Here is a 20,755-nt window from a genome sequence, read left to right on the forward strand (position 1 = left end):
GCTGGAAATCTTGTAAGAGCAGAGAAAAGAGATAGAAAACTACCTCCTTCGCAACAGTAATTTAAACGCCAGCCTGGTGTGGACTGAGGAACTAGGGACCGAGTGAGCGAATGAAGTAATTCACAGTGTTCCTTTCTTTTCTTGTACACGGTCTCTCTCCCCAAGGAAGCCATAACATCTCTGGTAGGCATAAGTTTAAAAATAACCAAAAGCTTTCAGGTAAAACCACGCGTAAAATTGATTTCATCAAGTGGTCCAAAAAGCAAACAAACAGATCTCTTATAATAAAACTCAGGAATTCGACTCAGGCTTGATTTTCAGATATGAAGTCTTCATTTAATGAGATGCATATTTTGCTCCATGCTGTAATTGGTTTTAAAAAAAAAACAAAAAACAGTGCTTCAAGAAAAAAGTCATTCAATATTTAATGGATTAAAGGTTAATGAATTGAGTTGCCTTTGGCAACTCGATAACTCATGATAATTTTATCATCGCCTATGTTGTACGCTGTCAGCAGTCACACTAACAGTAGTAAAATGAGCCCTGGCCGGGTGGCTCAGTTGCTTGCTGCATTATTCCATGCACCAAAAGGTTGCGGGTTCGATCCCCAGTCAGGGCATGTGCAGTAGGCAGCCAATAGATGTTTCTCTCACATCAATGTTTGTCTCTCTCTCTCTCTCAAATCAACAAACATATCCTTAGTTCACCAGAGAGCTGGACAATTATAGGCCTGGATGAAACTTCTGAGGTGGGCTTGTCCGGCTCCCGATTTTACAGCGGACCCGCTGGAGCCGGTGAGGAAGCCCCAGCAGGAGGCAGGGGCCTGGGCAGTCGAGCCTCGCAAGACGCCTCCCAGGAGCAAATCCACGGAGGAGCATCGCTGAAATTGTATTGTATTTTTGTCATCTCTTCACTACTTTTAATTATGGGGTAGAACCTACCATTTTGTAAATTTAAGAATGCTGGCCAATGAATTCATAGAAAAGGGCAGAGAGGATTAAATTCTGAAAGAATCTCTTGAAAATTTACAGGAAGGATAGAAGAGTTAAGTTGTTTTCCCCATGCAAGATTTAAAAGAAATTATGACCTCCATCAAAAGGCAAATAGGTATGTTTTGTGAATAGTATTTTCACATGATAAAATTTGAACTCATAACATTCATAACATCCATTTTTTAATAGCACTTTAAGCTGTGGAGTTTGAATTTTAATCCTGAAATTTAAAAATGTAATCGAAGGCTGGCGGAAGAGATGGTGCACAGTCTACCAGGGAAGAGGTGAGTCGCTCTGCCCGTGACCGAGTGAACGCAAGCCGGCGCCTGTGAGGAAACTCATACCATTCGACCCGCAGCTCTCCTGGATCTGAGAATCAGGGGACTGCCTTCTGCATGTGACAGAAACTGTTCTCCCTCTGCCTCGCCAGTACACTGATCTGCTACAAAGTCACCTCTGTTGGAGCGTTTATTATAAGAACAGAATGAAAGTCTAGTTGGGTAATTACATGGAAACCGATGACAAAAAGGTCAGCTATGTGCATATTTGAACGGGCAAACAGTTGAGCAGTTTGAGGTCATGTTAAGTCATGAGAGAGGGTAAAATAAAGTTCACGAAGCTCCCGCAGGCAACAATGACTAAATCCTAGGGACAGGCTCTAAGTAAGAGCTTTGTCTTATCTTTTAATAGGTTTTGGTCCAGAATACATATTACAGAAGTGCTAAATGGCTTGGGGTGATGGGATGAGTATCTCAGATGTTTATAGCCCTGAGGATTTGAAAGAGCAATGAGCTGCTAATTGAAATGTTCAGATATCTTACTCTCTGTTGAACATCGAGTTCCACTTAAATGGGAACCAACCTGACCTTTCAGGTGTATTTGAGGGACTTTAACAAATGCCGTTTCCCATGGACTCATTAATCAGCCCCTTCTCCTGTTTGGAACAATCTACTGTGGTCACGATTTGGGTTGGGTTATTTTGATGTCACAAATGTGTTATTTACTTCCTTCTGAAGTTCAGCCTCAGTGACCTTAATAAAACCCCCAAGTCTCGTTTTATGAGGTGTTAGGCCTACTGGGAGGGGCTGCTCAGTGCCCCCACGTCTGTCACTTCACAGGTGGTACCTCATCCACGGGCTTTGCACAACCCGTACGCCCTCATCGATTGCCTTTTGCAAGTGAAAAAAGAAAAAAGAAAGAGATAATTTAAACAACCGCTGACCTTTTCTCAGCCACATTAAAAATGCTTTCAAAGGCTTCAAATTGGACGATGCTTTTGATAACCATGTGCTTTATAACGTGAAGAATGAAAGGCCAGTTGGCTTTAATGTGAATCTTATTTCTTTACATTTTCATCTTCATATGGACTTGAAAAGTGCACTGTTTTTATATCAGTTCTTTCTCTTCTCGTGGAGTTTGTCAGCAACAGGGGGAAGGTTCATCTATGAAGTAGGCCATAGGAAAATAAAACATTAATGTAACGGAATACTGGAAAGAATACCCTTTTTTCTACATCTTCGTGGCCTTTGCCATGAATGATTCATAAGTTTGTGTGGGTACGTGATTGCTATAACCTTTTCTGGTATCTGGAGCAGAATGCTGCTAAAATACAAGAAACACATTTTCGGATATCCTTGAAAACAAGGATATCCGATGTGTGTTTATTTCCAGTGGTACCCTGGGTCAAAGGCTGTCCACTTAGGTCTTCAATTTGGTTAATTATGAAAATTTTGTCTACTTGGAAAGATATTTTAAAAATCAATTTTAAGTCAATCATTTCAAACAGCTTTAAGATAGAGAGGAGAGAATTTTTTTATTGTTTAATTTAGATTTCCATTTTTAAAAAGCCCAGAATAGTTGATATAAAACTAGAATCACTTTTGTTTGCCTCCTAATTCCTATCTACACCGCTCTGTCCCAAATCAACCATGTCATGAATCTGGGCTATATTCTTCCCGTCACTATATTTTTAATTCCATTCACTAGCTCTATTACCTTTAAAATCTATAGTATTGTCTGGTGTATCTTCAAATTTACACGAATGATATAATAGTCCACAAGGGCTCATAACTTACAGCTGTCACACTCATCTCTAAGTTTAGAGAGCTGTGTTCACACTCGTGGGTCTCCTTCATTCATTCGGTTGCTGCCCAGGGTCCTGTCTCCTTCATTCATTGGGTTGCTGCCCAGGGTCCTGTCTCCTTCATTCATTGGGTTGCTGCCCAGGGTCCTGTCTCCTTCATTCATTCGGTTGCTGCCCAGGGTCCTGTCTCCTTCATTCATTCGGTTGCTGCCCAGGGTCCTGTCTCCTTCATTCATTCGGTTGCTGCCCAGGGTCCTGTCTCCTTCATTCATTCGGTTGCTGCCCAGGGTCCTGTCTCCTTCATTCATTCGGTTGCTGCGCAGGGTCCTGTCTCCTTCATTCATTCGGTTGCTGCCCAGGGTCCTGTCTCTTTCATTCATTCGGTTGCTGCCCAGGGTCCTGTCTCCTTCATTCATTTGGTTGCTGCACAGGGTCCTGTTGTCTGACCACAGTTCAATTAGGTAGTTTCTTTCTTACCCCCTCACCTGTCATAAGGACATTTTTCATTGTTTTTTAGAGACAGGGGAAGTGAGAGAGAAACTGAAATCAGGAGAGAAACATCAACACGGCGAGGGAAAAACACATTTAACTGGTTGCCTTCTCACATGCTCCCCGACCGTAGATCAAACCTACAACCAACTGAGCCACATCAGTCATGGCTCAGTTACATAGCTCTGAACTTCTCAGTTTTAGGACTAAAATAATGCAGCAGTGGACAGTGTCACCTATGTGCATGAATGACAGATTTTCTAGAGAATGCACATACAACTCACATAATAAAAAATACCATTCAAAAAACATAAAGAACTCCTACCAATCAACTAGGGAAATGAAAGGAAGACACAACAGAAAAATAAGACAAGGTTATGGGCAGGGGACTTGGAGAAGAGATCACTTGAATCAGCAATGAATAATTCATCAAAAAAGAAGGAGGGGGAGAAAAAGGAGAGAGAGGAACAAAGAGAAGAAGAAGAAGGAAGAGGTGGAGACGGGGAGAGGAGAATAAGAGAAATACATCCTGAACAGACATAGCCAAAGGTAAACAGTGAAACAGTATCTGCATTCATCAGATTACTGATCTTAAAAAATCTGCAAATACCAAATATTGGAGAGGCTGTGCCCAAGTAGGAACTTCTGTATTCTTCTGAAGGAATTTAGAATTGGTAAATCACTTTGGAGAATGATTTGGTGGTAGTTAATCATTTTGAAATAGACTAAACATGAACATGTTTACATACGTACAATTTTACCTCTTGATTATGAAAATACTTTGTTATCAATTAATATTAACATTTGCTATGCATGAAGAAAAGTTTATATTCAGTGCTCAGACAAGCATGCATCTTGTCTACTTTCCGACATAGTTTCTGCAGTTCAGCCAACTTTGCGTTCCTAGCATAACATCATTTGTTCCAATGACTTGTTGTTCTTTCTAAATGGTTACTTTTGATGTAAGTATTTTATTTAGACTTTTTATATCTTCCTTTGGGGTCAGCAGATTGATGCCCCACCCTCAAGATGCCCACATCAGAGTCCCCAGCACCTGTGAGGTTTACGTTACATAACAAAAGGAAGTGTGCAGATGTGGGTAAGTTAGGATCGGAAGGTGGGCAGATTATCCCGGTCCGTGTTTGCTTGATGAAGACACAAGGGTTCTCCTAAGAACAGGGCAAAGCGCCAGAGTCAGGGGAGGAGATTTGATGAGGAAGCAGCCGCCAAATTTTACCCAGACCTGGTTTGGCTGCTTTTCTGGGCCTGGAGCTGAAGTTCAACTTCAGTGGGATGTCGTCTCCAGGGAGGCGACCTTCCGTGTCTGCTGTAAGCTGCTCGGCCACGGCGTGTGGTCGCCTGCCTCCGTTTCCCCGTTCCACCTGCCAAGGAATGTTCCCAGCTCCTCACCATCCTGTCTCAGAACAATTCAGAATGTAGGTATTTATATTTGACAACTTTTACTTCATGTCACGCTATGCCTTTAAGATTCATCCTCATTGTTTTGAAGGTCAATAGTTCACCTTCTATCTAATTTATATTTTGTAGCCCAGACATCCAACAATTTGTTATCCACCCAATGCACATTTTGGTTGGCTCCAGTTTCCCGCTGTTAAGAATAATGCCGCTCTGAACATTTCATGCAAATCTTTACATGGACACACATTTTCATTTCTTTGGGTAGAACAGCAATTTTCAACCGGTGTGCTCCAAGAATTTTTAAAACATGCAATACCTCACGAGTCACGGGCCCTGACCTCTTTTCCCTTAGACTGCCAAGTAAAACAATGACGACAGCCAACACCATAATAGTCGTTCGGTGTGAATGAATCAAAATTCCACCTATTTTTTGGTCAGATCGGCAAAAAATACATTTCTTGGTGTGCTACAGAATTTTAGTAATTAGTTTATGTGTGCCGTGAGGAGAACAAGGTTGGACATCGCTGGGGTAGAGTGTGAGGAATAGGGTATAAGATGCTGATAAATTATTTTCCAGGGTGACCGCGCCCCTTCTGTTCTCACCAGTGGTGTGCAGGATCTCTCGTTACCCAGCATGCTCAGCGACACGTGCTCTTGTCAGTATTTTTTCATAGTCTCTCTAGTAAGTGTGTCCTGGGTCCTTCTGTGCTGTGATTTGATTTTCTTCTCTGAGAAATAATGACTCAGAACATCTTTGACAGGATTGAGTTTTTAGGTCTATAATTTCATTAATTTTTGCTGTTATTCCTAATTTATGTTCCTCTATTCCTTTGTTCCTACATTTTGGGGTATTATTTTAATATTATTAGAATATAAGTTTTTTTTAGGTCATTTTATATACGGTATTTTCAGTACATTTTAGTGCTTGCTTTAGGAATTAAAATAGACATCCTCAAGTGTTCATAATCTCTTTGTAATTAAAGTTGTGCTACTTCATAGAAATGTAAAAATCTCAAAGTATAAGTCTGTTTTCCTCTCTCTCCCCTATACCTTATGCTATAGTTCTTATATGCATTTTATTTGCATATATTATATGTGGGAAAGTGTAACTGTTGCTCAAAATAGTCATAGTTTTATAAAGAAATTAACAAGAAAACTATAAACATCAAGTGTTTTTGTTTATGCAAATATGCTGACAAGAAGAATCTAAACATGAGTGTTTTTGTTTACATGCATATAACCATTTCTGAAGCTCTTCCAAGTTTTTGTATAAGATCATTTTTCTTGAGCCTAAAGAATTCTTGCCCTGGCTGGTGTAACTCAGTGGATTGAGAGCGGGCCTACGAACTAAGGGTTCGCGGATTGATTCCCAGTCAGGGCACATGCCTGGGTGGCAGGCCAGGTCCCAGTGGGGAACTCACAAGAGGCAACCACACATTGATATTTCTCTCCCTCTCTCCTTCCTTTCCCTTCTAAAGATGAATGAATAAATTTTTTAAAAAAAAGAATTCCCATTGTCATATCTTGTAGTGCAGGTCTGTTACCAGTGAATTCTTTGTTTCCTTTATCTGAAAATGTCTTCGCACTCATTTTTGAAAGATGTTTTATCTCATGTAGCATTCTTGCTGGGCAGCTTTCACTCAGCACTTGAAAGCTGCCCCCCTGTTCTCCGGCCTCCATAGTCGTGAGGTGAAATCAACATTCCGCGGAATCATTATCCCCTGCACACAGCATGGCTTTCATTCCTTACTGTGTCCAAGGCTTGTCTGTACCTGTGGCTTTTACCAGTTTGAATCTGTCGTAGCTGGACAAGACCTTCTTCCTGTTTGTCATGCTGGAGTTCCCTGTGCATCTCAGGTATCGGTTTTTTTGTCTTCCATCCAGGTTGGCTACGTGGTCATTATTTCTTCAATTATTTTCTTCTCATTCTACGTCTGTGCTCTTTTTCTTAGATTCCGCTTACACAAATGTTGGACTATCACAAGTGCCTAAGTCTTTGTACATTTTTGTTTTTCTTTATTATTTTTTAATCCTTAGCAGGAGTTACATTTATCGATTTTAGAGGAAGGGGGAGAGAGAGAGAGACATCAATTGGTTGCCTCCCATATGTGCCTCATCCAGGAATTGAACCCAAAACCCAGGTATGTGCCCTGACCAGGGATCAAACCCACTGAGCCACCTGGCCAGGGCTGTTTTCTTTATTCTTCAGTCTGGATAACCTGTCTCTGAGCCCATCGGCACTTCCTCTGTCTTCTGTATTCTATTAAGTCTGCAGCAGAATATGCAAAAACATTCTAATTATATTCCAGATAAAAGAAGTTAGGACAGTAGTCCTAACTAACTTTGTAAAGGAGTAGAGTCCATGAGACTAAAAACAAGGCCCAAACCTACACATAAGCCCTGCGCTCTGACTGACAAAGCTGCGTCCCATGGGGATGTGGTTTAAAATTCTGACACCACGATTCAATGTGGTCCCGTCCAGCAGCTGGTGAGTCAGTGAGGGCCGGTGACGTGGGAACGAGGTTCTCAGGGCTCAGTGAGAGTTCATAGGTCGGCAGGCGGAGGGGCTGGAACGACCTGTGTGGGCCGATGTTTAGTTTCATTCAGACGCAGGGTCTTACATGGGAATATTTATAAATAAGTGCGTATTGTAGGCATTCAGCTAAGAAGGCCTCAGACAAGGATACCCCAGCAGGGACAGGTGTAACTAGCAGCAGACACTGGTTTCCAGGACCAATCTGCAATCAAAGGCTGCAAACCAGAGATTCTTGGGAAAAACAGTCGATTTGAGGACTTGGGAAGGAAATATATATATCAGATGAGTCTTGTAGTTCCAGAAAGCAAGGAAGTTTGGAAACACACACGCACCGGTGACAGTATGTCAAAACTGCGCGGGCCCAACTGAAAGAGTTCCTCAGGGCCAGAGATGCGAGACTCCAAGACCAAAATACAAAAGTGGAACCGGACCACAAACCACGGCATAAAATAAGCACAGACACGCGTGGCGTGTTCTCAGAAACGCATCCTCTGGCGTTCTGCTTGCCGTGAGGACATCACGGAGGTGCTCACACGCCTGGACGGCACAGCGCAGCACCACCGCAGGCCCGGGCCCTGCAGTCCAGCCCGCGCAGCAGGTGGTGGCCACCATGCATCCTGAGATGACGCAGCACAAGATGGCGTCAGGCACCACAGGCTCAGTGGATTAAGTGCCAGCCTGAGAACCAAGGGTCAAGGGTTCGAGTCCCAGTCAGGGCACAGGCCAGGGTTGCCGGCCAAGACCCCAGTAGGGGGAAAAAAGACACACTCACACACCGATGTTTCTCTCCCTCTCTTCTCTTTACTCTAAAAATAAATAAAATCTTTTAAAAAATAGAGTACAGAAAAGGGGCAAAGAAGTGATTTTTCCAGAAGATAAACCTGACACATATGACCTCCTCCAGGTGACCAAGGTCAAGGTCGGCAGTGGGTACTCAGACTGGGAGCACCATCTGGATGTGCTGTGCCGAGTCGGGCACTGTACCTCTGTGGCCTTCTTCCCGGTGACCCAAGTCTAGTCATCAGACAGCCCCCAATCAGAGAGCATTCTCCCCGACTCCTAACGAGTGCTCCTCAGAACGGACAAGGTCCCTGGACGCGCAGGAGGCCTGAGACAGTTGCCCCCAAGAAGAATGTGAGGAGACGTAATGACTGAAAGCCACCCGGGGTGTGCTGCCCTGGGTGGAATTGAAAAGAAAAAGGAGCTTAGGTAAAAATTAAGGAAATACGAATAAAATACGGATTTTAGTTCATGACATATCAGTATTGGTCCACTGATTATAACAAATACACCACATAAATGTAAGACATTAATAATAGGAAAAACTGGGTGAAGGGTGTACGGAATTCTGTGAATCTGAAACTTGAATGAAAAGTTATTAAGAAAGTAAATAATAGCACATGAAAAATACACTTAGAGTTTGTTGAATTGTACAATGATTTATAAGTGCCAAACAGTGACAGAAGTTCCTTTATTTTCTTAATAGCACTTTTCACAGTAATTATGGAAACACTAATGTGTACAGAGAATTTTATAGATATTTTAGAAATATATATTTATACTCCATTAACAAGCTATTCGTACTACATTCCCAGGATATTTGGCAACCTTCCACAACTGATGAAAGGTAAAAATAACCCATACTTAGGAAATTAGATTTGCGATTAATGGCTTTGAGCGGCAAAATAAATGTGGCTTTCCATGTCGGCTTGGGTATCGCTCATATGTTTAGGCTGTTACCTTAACTTTATAGGAGATCACCATAAGTCTTAATGCTTTGTGGGCTAATCCCTGTGCGAGTCCGGATGACACACTAGCTCAGTGGCGGCTTGTGCTGCCCCTCAGCCACACAGTCACCCCTTCTGTGACCTGTACCCTTGTCATTGAACCTTAGTGATATCCATCAACACGACAGCAGATGCATTCATTTGAAAACACCACTTTGCATTTCACAAGTTTCTCATTTAATGAACGCAATTTACAGAAAACAAAGACCTTGTCCGTTTGTCACATTCTAAATCTTGTCAAAAATCACAGACCCCCTTGGAGGCGGCTTGAAATGCAGACAAATGTGTGTTTGGGGCGAGGTCGACAGTGGGACCTCACCGCATTCCCCTGCACACGTGTGCATCTGTGTGTCCCTGGGACGGCCGCCCCGAGGGGGCCAGAGCCTGTGCTCATCCTTCAGTGTGGTCCTCCCTCCTTGGCTACGGCCCAGATTGTGTGTGCGTGCATGCAGGTACGTGTGTGAGAGACAGAGAGGGGGCAGGGTGGCGCCTCCCGAGTAATGGACACCTCACAGGTACAGGCGTGTGCCCCCAAAGGCCAGAACAGGTGCCTGACCCTAGTGATTTCCTAGACAAAACCCACCTCAGTTACCTGAAACCGGGACTGCGTCCCTGTGTGCCGAGATGGGATGGGAGCCCAGCCGTGCTGAGAAAGCAACTCCCTGCAAGCCGTTGCCATAGCTACCGGGACGCAGACTATTTCTATAACAGCGCCAAACAGAAAGTGCTTTCAGACCAGGGACAAAGGGACTGTAAATCGGGGCTATTTCCATAGCAACAGGGAGAGCTACTGCTCTGGGTAGATTACACTTTTTCCCACCTAATAATATTGATATCAGTCGGAAATTTTATAGAAGTACAAGTATAGAAAACCTTGATCCCAAACTAAGGGCTAAAGCACGAGACACTGAAACTACGTTTATTGAAAATACTAGAATTTGGACAACCTGACCCATGGAAGCTACAAACCACTACTAATGTTGCCCTTTTTTTTTTTTTTTTGCTACAAAAATCAGAGACAACTCCCTCAATCTGTTTGTACCAGAGACTGGATCAGGGGCATGGCTACAGGATAAGAAATAAGTAGACATTAGAGATGTGATGTAAACAGAATTCAGTTGAGAATGCTGGGAGGAAATGTGAACAGATTTGCAACATTACACGCAAAGATCTGCTGAAAAAGAGAACAATGTAACTCATGTAGCCACGGGAGCGCGCTTATCGGGATAACTGATGGGGGGTTGGGGAGAGAAGCAATCAGAGGGGAGGGCTGGAGAGCTGGGGACACTTCAGGGTCATTTGTGCTGGGGGGGGCGCAGTGAAGTATGCACTCAGTCACCCATGTGTTTATGGAGCCCCCACTACGTACTGGATACCGTTTTGCATATGTGGAGTCCATCGGTCATTTAAACAGACAAGAAGCCCTGTCTTTGTGGAGCTGCATTTTCAAGAGAAGACACAGACACTAAAAAGAAAAGATCATAAATAAGGAAACTGCATGTGCAGGCATGCGTGTGGGTCTGTGTGTTTAGTTGCTATGACATAAAGCAAATGAGCAGGACGGGGGAGGGGCGGTGGGGGTGGAATGCAATTCAAATGCAGCATCGGGAGCATCTGCTGATTTGGGCGGAGGCTGCTGATGCTGGGCTGAGATTGCGAGCAGAAAAATCTAGCCAGCCCCACAGGGTTGGGGACAAACATGGGAGTCCAGAGCTTTCCAGGAGGGGGGTCTGGTGCAACCTGCAAACTTTGGGTTGCAATCCCCAAGTCTCCGGATGAGTCCAAGTGCAATAGAAAGAGACCCCATCGTGCATCCTGCTCCTAAAACGGGGAGAATGGCACTGTGGGGGAAGAACGACTACAGTTGTCATTATTTGCAGATAATCAGGAAGGCAGCTTCAAATCTGGACGTCTGAGCCATTTTTGCAGACAATGCAAGTTCTAAAATAAACCCTCTTCTCTGGCTTGAGGAGTTGCAAAAGAACTCCTAATTCTTAGAGACTAGAAACCGTCCCATTCCCTTCCCCATTTCTTCCCTTCTTTTATATCTGAGATCCCCAGGAAATACCACGTCACTGATGGTCGTGGCAGCTTCTGGAACCTGCAGCCCTCCCTCTCCTCAGCTGGAGCTGAGTCCTGGAGTGGAATCCGTATGTTCTTCCCCATTCTTCCCTCCCCGAGGGCAACAACAGGGAAGCCTGTGGGAGAGCCCCAAGTCTCTGGCCAGAGGTCCATCAAAGACAACGCAAGCAATTCCAAAAGTGCTGGGTAGATCAGAAAGGAAAGTGGGTGTCAGCGAAACAAACATTCAAACCTGTAGAGCATTTTTATGACTTTATCTGAGCCAAACTGATGACAACGATGGGGAAGCAAAACCTCAAGAGTGGATTGAGGGGTTGAGAAAATGCTCCCAGAAAGGGCAGTTTTGCACCTTGCTTCGTACATTACAATCCAAGGAGAAGGCGAGAGCAGGGGGTAACGTGAAACCCATGGGTGGGAGACTCGGGAGGCAGGAGAAGGCAAAGCAGGGAAGCCTCTGGGGTCGGATAAAAAGTAACGTGAGAGACACACACTTCTTTTACACAGCTGGGCACTGGATAGTTAACAGTCAGCAATTAACAGGGTAACAGTAATAGGGAGGGAATTTGCGGTCTCCCTCTGGTGAGGTGGCTGTGCTCGGAGGGGTCCAGAAAAGGGAAATTATTCTGACATTCCAAAGATAGTTTATCTTAGATGAGAAAACATCAACAGACAGGCTCAGTTAAGGTAAAGACTGACTTTTGTGCGGGAAGATACCAGCCTAGAGCATGTCTACCTGCCACGGCCTGCTTTTAGTTCAAAAGTTTTCATTTCAGACCATCCTTTGTGTTTATTTTCGGTCTCTGAGTTTGCAAGGCCAGCATGCACCCTCCACTGAGCTGGCCAGGCTTAACATAGGGCCGCTTTTTGTGCATGTGTCAAGAAAATGACCCCGTGAAAAATGCTTATGTATTTACTCCTGATCTTACCTTGACCTGTTTATTTGTGGACCTGATCATAGTTAGCAAATCAAAGACTTGGAGAACTGCCCTACTTGTAAGAGCCCCACTGAGGTCCCAGTCACACGTGGGGCAGATCTGCAGGGCGACAGGAGAGCTTAGGTTCAGTTTGTCCACACATTGTAACTTACATTGTAAATTACTTACATTGTAATCACAAGACACTGGAACAGCTTGGAACTTGCAGCTGGAGCCGGGCTGGTCACCTGCTGAAAACAAAAATATTTATGTTTCCTATAGAATAGAAGAAAATCCCAGAGTCTCATAATAGAAGAAAAACCCAAAGAAGAATACAATAAACATGTGCTTGGCGTAGGGAAAACCGAGAACATTTCAACTCCTATAAGGAAGGACAACGAACAGACCCCCCAGGCCAATATGAAATGGGTGTTGAAATTATTTTATTGAGACGGGGCCCTGGCCAGGTAGCTCAGTTGATCAGAGCCTCATTTTGATATACCAAGGTTGAGGGTTCGATCCCTGGTCAGGGCACCTACAAGAATCAACCAGTGAATGCACAAATAAGCGGAACAACAAATTGATGTTTCTCTCTTTCTCAAATTAATTTTTAAAAATTTAAAAAACAAAAATAGTGAGGCAGGTAGTTTAAAAATACTAAATAAAACCACTGTGATTACTCTCTTAATAAATGTTAAAAGGAAAATTTTTCAGCAAATAAACAGATGATGCGGAGAAGCGCCAACTGGAAGTTTCAGAGAAGCGGCTGACAGGGTGGGTCGGGTCACACTTAACAACCCGTAACTGGCAACGGCAGCCGGCTCACCGGGAGGGGAAACAATACGCCCTTTCAAAGTCGTGCCAAGCGCTCACTTGACAGTGTACAGATGAAATCCCGTGTTGACTAGGCAATTCCCACAGCGGTAAGAGGGGCCGGAACACGCCTAGACATGTTACGCTATACATATTGAACACAGAACTCCAGATCTGGAAAACTCATAAACTCATTGCCGTTTGCAGAGTATTTTTTTTAATCATCACCCAAGGATATGGGTACTACTATTATTATTATTATTATTATTATTATTATTATTCAGACCTAGGCAGGCCCAGGAGGAGTGGAAAACCAGCAGGCGGGAGACTGCCTGCCTGCCGACCCACCCAGCACACACAGATGCCCGGCTGAGGCTGGGGTCTGGTTCGGCCTGTCCTGCATAACAGGATGCGGCTTGAACTTGAGGCTGATAAGATGCATCAAGAACAATGGTCAGCAGAAACGTCACCAAGCAACCAGCTCTAGCCCATCAGATGCTGACACCCCAACCAGTTACCCTTCACGGTTTTTTGCGCTTAAAAACCCTGCCCTGGCTGGTGCAGCTCAGTGGATTGAGCACAGGCCTGTGACCTAAGGGATCACGTTTCGATTCCTAGTCAAGGCACATGCCTGGGTTGCAGGCCAGTTCCCAACAGGGGACGCATGAGAGGCAACCACACATTGATGTTTCTCTCCCTCTCTCCTTCCCCTCCCCTCTAAAGATAAATAAATAAAATCTTTAAAAAAAAAAAAACAACCCTGCCCCAAGAACAACTGATCGAATTCTAACCTCCCTTTGTTGGCTCCACTTTCCCCTCTTATTCCCCATTAACAAACCGTGCTCCTTAGCTGGCTGCATCCTTCTGGTTTCCTGAATGACTTCAATCTAACATTATTGATTTGAGAGAGAGAGAGAGAGAGAGAGAGGAGGGGGGCGAGAAAGGGAGAGAAAGGCTGAGGTGAGAGAAAGATCAATCGGTTGCCTCAAAAAAGGTGAAAAGGATTCAGCTGTCCTCTAGTTGAAAATAAAGTGCAACTTTTTATTGGCACCATCTTTAGACAGAAAATTGAGAAAAATCAGAAAATCTACCTTAGAAGGTTGTTGGGCAGATTAAAGAAAGAATATTTGTCAAATAATTTATAATGCCCAGCAGATGGTGAGCGCACAGTAAACGTGAAATGATCACTAATGCCCTAAAATGTCTGAAATTATAGGCCCTGGCTGTGTAGCTCAGTTGGTTAGAGCATTGCCCCGATACACCCAGGTTGCGTGCGGGTTCAGTCCCCAGTCAGGGCATATATAAGAAGAAACCAATAAATGCATTCATTAGTGGAACAACAAATCTGTGTATGTGTGTGTGTCTAAAATCAATAAATAAAATATCTAAGATTGTTACCTGCTATCACACTCTATGTTTTTAATTGATGTGTATTTTTCATGTGAGAGAAGTGCCCCCAAATAATGAGGAATCCGTTTCTTTATGGACGAGTTTCCGCATGACACAGTCTCCCTCTGGCTATTGCCATTTCACCGGCAGAGTGGTTGTGCGAAGCAGTGTTTTTCATTTTTACTAACTTATGTGAGAAAGTAGTGAATTTCAGCACACTTTCTTTTTGCACCCCAGTTTCTCAATTACAGGCTCCCCTTAAATACCTGTGGGGAATCTGAAATTTGCAGCTGGAGGAAGGTTCACGACGTCCCAGAAATGTCTTTTTGTCATGTCATAAAGTACTACCTCGTATAAACGTCTCTCTTCCGGGAACCCTACTCCCTGAGCTGAGAAAAGTCTGCGCTTTACTTATTTTCATCTTTCTAGGTCAGAGGTTCTCAACGCTGGCCCATTTTGGAGCCTCTATTTTTATATCTGCTTTCCAGGTCCTTCTTCCTATGCTGTGCCCCGTCATCCCTTTTTGCTGTCCTCGCGTGGTGCCCCGATCCCCGCGCCCAGGCGTGGCACTGTCCACGGCTGGTGGCGTGCGTGTCCCGCCTTCCGAGTCCTCACAGGGGTGGGTGTTCTAGTCTCCAAGTGAAGCCAGCTGTTGCTCCCCTGGGTGACAAGCTCAGACTGACACCGTGTTTGCCGACACCAGTGGTGGCCTCACAGGGCACAAGAGTGAGCGTCTGTGACCATGTTCCATGCCGGCCACTGTTTATCTCAGGTCCTTCGCCCTTAGTCCACTCCCCGAGAATTCCGCCCCTCCAGACGTGCTTCACGTTCATCAAGCAGCCCCTCTGCCTTACGTCCTTTAGGGACCTGCAGGGCCGAGGAGCCGCTGTGTCTGAGTGTGTCACAAAGAATCCTGAAGGCTGAAGGTGAAATGCAGTTTGGCACTTAATTTGGACCATGAATGGCCAAAGGGTCGCCAGTTTGATTCCCACTGAGGGCACATGCCTGGGTTGCAGGCCAGGTCCCCAGGAGGGGGGCCATGTGAGAGGCAACCACACATTGATGTTCCTCTCCCTCTCTTTCTCCCTCCTTTCCCCTCTCTAAAAATAAATAAATAAAATATTTTTAAAAAGATTCTGGTGTACAACTCTACGATACATCATCTGTATATTCCATTATGAGCCCCGCCCAAGTCTGGTCTCCTTCTATCACCAGGTATTCGACCCCCATTATTCTCCTTACATATTTTCAAGCTAAGAAACAGTGGTTGAAAAGTCTCCTCATTAAGTTACAGACAGGGCATCTTTCCCCTGATTTATAGACTTTGGGCAAGAAAGGAATTAAATGTGAAAGAGAGAGGAAGAAAAAAACAAAGAAGAGAGAAAGAGAGAGGAAGGGAGGAAGAGAGGGAGGGAGAGAGAGAAAGAGAAAGAAAGAGAGAGAAAGAAAGGAAGGAAGGAAGGAAGGAAGGAAGGAAGGAAGGAAGGAAGGAAGGAAGGAAGGAAGGAAGGAAGGAAGAGAGAGAGAGAGAGAGAGAGAGAGAGAGAGAAAGAAAGAAAGAAAGAAAGAAAGAAAGAAAGAAAGAAAGAAAGAAAGAAAGAAAGAAAGAAAGAAAGAAAGAAAGAAAGAAAGAAAAATAGGGAGGGAGGGAGGGGGGGAAGTGGTACTGATGAGATGGAACAGGTGGTTGCGGACGCCATGGTGTCGGTCATTTGCAAAATGTGTCTGTCATATCAGTACCTTGAACACCTCACACTTATACAATGTTAGATGCCAATCATACCTCTCTGTAAAAAAAAAAAAAAAAGCCCTTCTCTGTACCCTTTGCTCAAGCATTTTAAATAGGCCTCGTTAGCATATCTTGCAGTACATCTACCACCCACCACACTGAGAAAACCAAACGCTGAACCCTGGTTTTCAGGCTTGGTGACAAGAGAAAGCCTGCAAATCCTTCAGGGGGGAAATGAAAATAAGACAAAGTGAGCACTGCGCTCACGCAAGCGCCCAGTGCAGCTCTCTCTGCAGCACCGCTGAGCCATTCTGTCTTCTCACACTCCCGTGACTTCCTTTGGGGTGGTGGCGAGTACTTGTGAGCATCGCTTACAGGGAAGTCGCTTTGTCATTCTGGAAGGAAACGCAAAGCAGGGGCCTCCTGGAGACCTGTCCCGGCCGATACGAAATGCAACCCAGCTGTTCTGTTCTTCCATAGGAAGGCGGTATTGCTGTTCTGACCTCCCGCTCACGGTACCTTTACAGCAGGGGCGTCAAACTCATCGTCACCAGGGGCCACGTCAGCCTCACAGTTGCCTTCAAAGGGCCAGATGTAATTTCAACTCCTTAACAGTTAAGGGGTAGTTACATGTGTGTGGGGGCAACATTGCCCGCAAAGTGCCCTGGTTCGCCATGGATGAAAGTAAACACTACCAAGACGTGATCTGCTTGGGGAGGAAAGGTGGCTGATCCCTCAAAGGGGAAGGGCCCAGAGCCCTCTGCTCAAGGGGCTTTAATTGGGCTCAACTGCACAAGAATAAAGGTAAGGATCAAACAATAGACAGCATTCAAAGAACCATGAGGGCTTATTCTCAGTCAGGGTCAGATAGCTAACAAGCCATAAAACTTTAAGGAACAAACTTCTTGCTTAGACCCTTATCATTTAAATGAGAGTATTCTACACAAAGCAAGTTTCACAGGACTTTTACATAGTCTTTCTTATGCCTAATTTATGCCCCCCCCATACCCACCCTTTCCAGCACAGGGCTGCACTGCCTTCCCCATCATAGGTTTTAGGCTTAAGTGGATTAAAGCCAGGAAGCACTTCTCCCAGACGAAAATGGGGACTCAGACTGTGTCACAATAGGGGGGGACGAGGGTCCATGGCCCCCTCTTTGTCGCAGCCCCTGAGTCCTTCCATGATGGCCTCCCAGGTGAACGTGTCCGGCCTAGGTTGCCCCTCTCTGACGGGTCGTACCCACCACAGACATGGACCACGCTTTGGGGGCAGGGGAAGAAGCAGAAGCAGCGCTGCTGCCAGAGACGAGCTTTGTCTCCTGTGGCTCATGTTCCGGAGGTCGCTCACTCAGCCGTGGGAGGCAGTTACAACTCCTGAAACCAGGCAGGGCGGCTCCCAACACATGTATACAGTCCTAGAATTATGTCGGCCCTTTGAAGGTGAGGAGAGGCCGACGGGGCCCCAGGCGAAGATGAGCCGGACAGCCTCGCTGTGTAGAGTGCTCCAGGTGAGCAGCGTCCCAGGGGGCAGGCCCCCTCCAAACGTATCTGTGATGCCCGCAGTCCCCTGGGCTGGTGCGTGCCTTCTGCTGGGACCCTCCTGCTTCCTGGGCAGGACCTCGGGGTGCAGCCATTCCCACCCCCATATCCAACGGTCAGAGCAGAGTCATTCTGGGTTGTGAGCACGGAACGTGTCAGTGCCGTGTTTCACACTCGCTCTGCACCTTCTGTTGGAGTCAGTGTCTGCCTTGGGCGTCCGTGGGCTCTGCACTTCTCTGTCGCTGCCTTGTCTTCTGTCCTTTCTTTTGAAATCCTCACTGAAGACCTTTTATTACTGATTTGAGAGGGAGAGAGAAACAGACAGACATTTATCAGTTGCTTCCCAACTGCACCTGACCTGGGATCGAACCCACAACCTGGGTATGTGCCCTGACCAGGAATCGAACCCACAGCCGTTTGGTGTACGGGATGACGCTCCGACCCACTGGGCCACCTGCCCAGGGCCTTCTTGCTCCTTTTGACGTGGGTGGTGCTGTTTGAGAAGACTCCTGAGTGAAAATAACAGTAATTGATCTGTACGCCAGTTATGGATTGCTTGTTCTATGCCCAACTGAAGGGTTGTGAGAATCATTTCCTTTCTGCTTCATAACCCAGTGAGGAGGTGGACACCGCTCTTGTACCCATTTCACAGAGGAGAGAACCGGGGCTTCCGCAGGTCGCACTGCCAGTCAGAGCTTGGCCTGGGGAATGAGCGCAGGTCTGCGTTCAGGCTCTGAATTGTGTTCTACTACCCGTTGGCCCCTCCGGACACCACGTGTTTATTGCAGTGTGAGAGTCCCAGAGCGGGTTCACCAGCGTTGTCACACTGGTTAACGCGTGTTGCGTGTGGGCTGTGTTGAGTCGGGCACTGCACCAAGTCCTCAGGGAAAGGACTGTGGGGGGCGGGATGTGGGGTGAGGGGTGAGAGGCTCCGACACAGGGAGGCGCTCCCACAACGCAAAGGAAACTCGAAGAAAGGTCCCCCGCTCCAACAACCCCCGGGCCTCCCCTGTCGTTCTGTTGCAGGAATACCAGATCGATATTTTCTTCGCTCAGACCTGGACGGACAGCCGCCTCCGGTTCAACAGCACGATGAAGATCCTCACTCTGAACAGCAACATGGTGGGGCTGATCTGGATCCCGGACACCATCTTCCGCAACTCCAAGACGGCGGAGGCGCACTGGATCACCACCCCGAACCAGCTCCTGCGCATCTGGAACGACGGGAAGATCCTCTACACGCTGAGGTAGGGCGCTGGGGGCAGGGCGTTCCGAGGGTCTGACTCGGGTCCCTCCCTTAGGTCACTGGCGGGACGGGGCTCTAGTTTCTCCGCCGAGTTCTGCCCCGTCCCCTGGTCGAGGCGCCACAGCAGCGTGGTGCCTGGAAATGCGCCCTGATGGCACGTGGGTGAACTTGCCACGCGCGCACCGGCTGCGACGAATCCAACCCGTGTCTTCAGCAGATTCCGTCTCTGCTGCAAGTGGGCCATGGAAATTACCTTTAATCTATTTAACCCGCGGGTCCACTTAGCTAGGAAAATAAAGATGTCTTGGCGTACTAATTAACAAATGTAATTATAGGAAATTAACAAACCTGAAAGTACAAGGGGAAAAACAGCACGGAGGGCGGTCCGCAATGCAGCCCTAAAGGCCGCGGCGGCAGCCGCATCTCGTGCGCTCCTGGCGGTACCGCTGTCCCCGCAGAAATCTGGTTAGTGGAGAGAAACCGGCTCCCGAGGAGGGAGCTGACCTGCCCAAATCACTAGTGGGAGCTACTGTTCCCAGGGTTCGATCGTGGGTCTGCGTCTGTCAAAGCCTCCCCGTGCGGTGGTTTGAGCCTGCCCCGCACACTGCGACATGCCACGGCCACACCCGCCCCCAGCCAACCTTCCTGGGCACCCAGCGGGAGGATCTGGCGGGACCTTGGGGCGCTGCCTGCCCTGGGTCTGAGGCCTCGTCCGGCTCCGACGGACTCCCCGGCAGGCCTTCGCTGCAGGAAGGCTCCTGTCTGCGCCTCCTACGCTGCCTCGTCTCTCCCTTCTGCCTCTGACGCCCCCCTCAGGTTGCTCACCCTGCCCTTTCCTGCGGGCTTAGCTCCCTCCCTCGTTCCCAGGACTGTAAAAGCCACACCCACGACGGAGATTCCCACGGGCCTGTTTCTGACCCGCCACTCAGGACTCCAGATTCTTGGGGGCCCCAGCCTGGGTGATACCATACTTTGCCATGTGTAATGCGCTCCAGTGTATAATGCGACCCATATCTCAGCGCTAAACCCATGTATAATGCACACCCTTGTTTTTCTCGCAAAAATGTAGGCCAAAAAATGCGCATTATACAGGGCAAAGTAGCCCCTCCTGAAGGTCTAAAAGGCATTTCAAGTTCAGCACGCCTCAGGAGACGTTGACTTCTCTTAATTCTTCTGACCCACGTCCCGGCATCCTCCTGGCTCCTGAGCGCCACCAGCGCCCCCCACGCCCCCCAGCACCCTCTCTCTCTACGCACATCCCCTATCATGAGCCTTTACTGGCAGGTGATCGGTGGCCCTGCCAAGATAGCTGTCACGCACAACGGTAAACAAGCGTCCACAGCCCAAATCAAGACACAGAGCAGCAGCATCCAAATAAGCAGAGTAGAGAATTGCAACGCTTCAGGGAAGTGCGTAATAACCTTGCCTGGCTGGGGTCCACAGCAGGAGCGCCACCGCAGGGAGCTCCGGGGTTTGTAATAGCGGTTTCCCCATCCGTCTTAAAGGCATATGAGTCAGATCCGGAATGGAGGTCTCAGCAAACCAGCGCGAGACGTGGCCGGTCCTGGGATCCTCTACAGAACCTCTGAGTCCCGGGCTCTGTGTCCGGGGAGCATGTGGGACAGCTGCCACCTTCCAGGCCGATGGGCAGTTATGCATCCCACCCCCGCTCCACACACACACACACGTGGATTAGTTTTGCATTCTACCTATTTAGACATGCACACCAGTTTCAAAG

At 46.7% G+C, this 20,755-nt stretch overlaps 1 protein-coding gene across 1 annotated transcript in view; it reads left to right on the plus strand.

Annotated features, from left to right (window-relative positions):
- The window catches only part of GABRG3 (gamma-aminobutyric acid type A receptor subunit gamma3), a 362,296-nt gene that overhangs the window by 193,359 nt on the left and 148,182 nt on the right, over window positions 1–20,755 (plus strand). Inside the window, exon 4 of the mRNA XM_037132729.2 lies at window positions 18,798–19,018. Within this exon, the coding sequence (XP_036988624.2) occupies window positions 18,798–19,018 (221 nt within the window). The remainder of the gene's footprint in view (window positions 1–18,797; window positions 19,019–20,755) is intronic.

Source organism: Artibeus jamaicensis, unplaced genomic scaffold (genome assembly GCF_021234435.1).
Source record: "Artibeus jamaicensis isolate MK-2021 breed Jamaican fruit bat unplaced genomic scaffold, CSHL_Jam_final scaffold_612, whole genome shotgun sequence".
NCBI classification, from domain to species: Eukaryota; Metazoa; Chordata; class Mammalia; order Chiroptera; family Phyllostomidae; genus Artibeus; species Artibeus jamaicensis.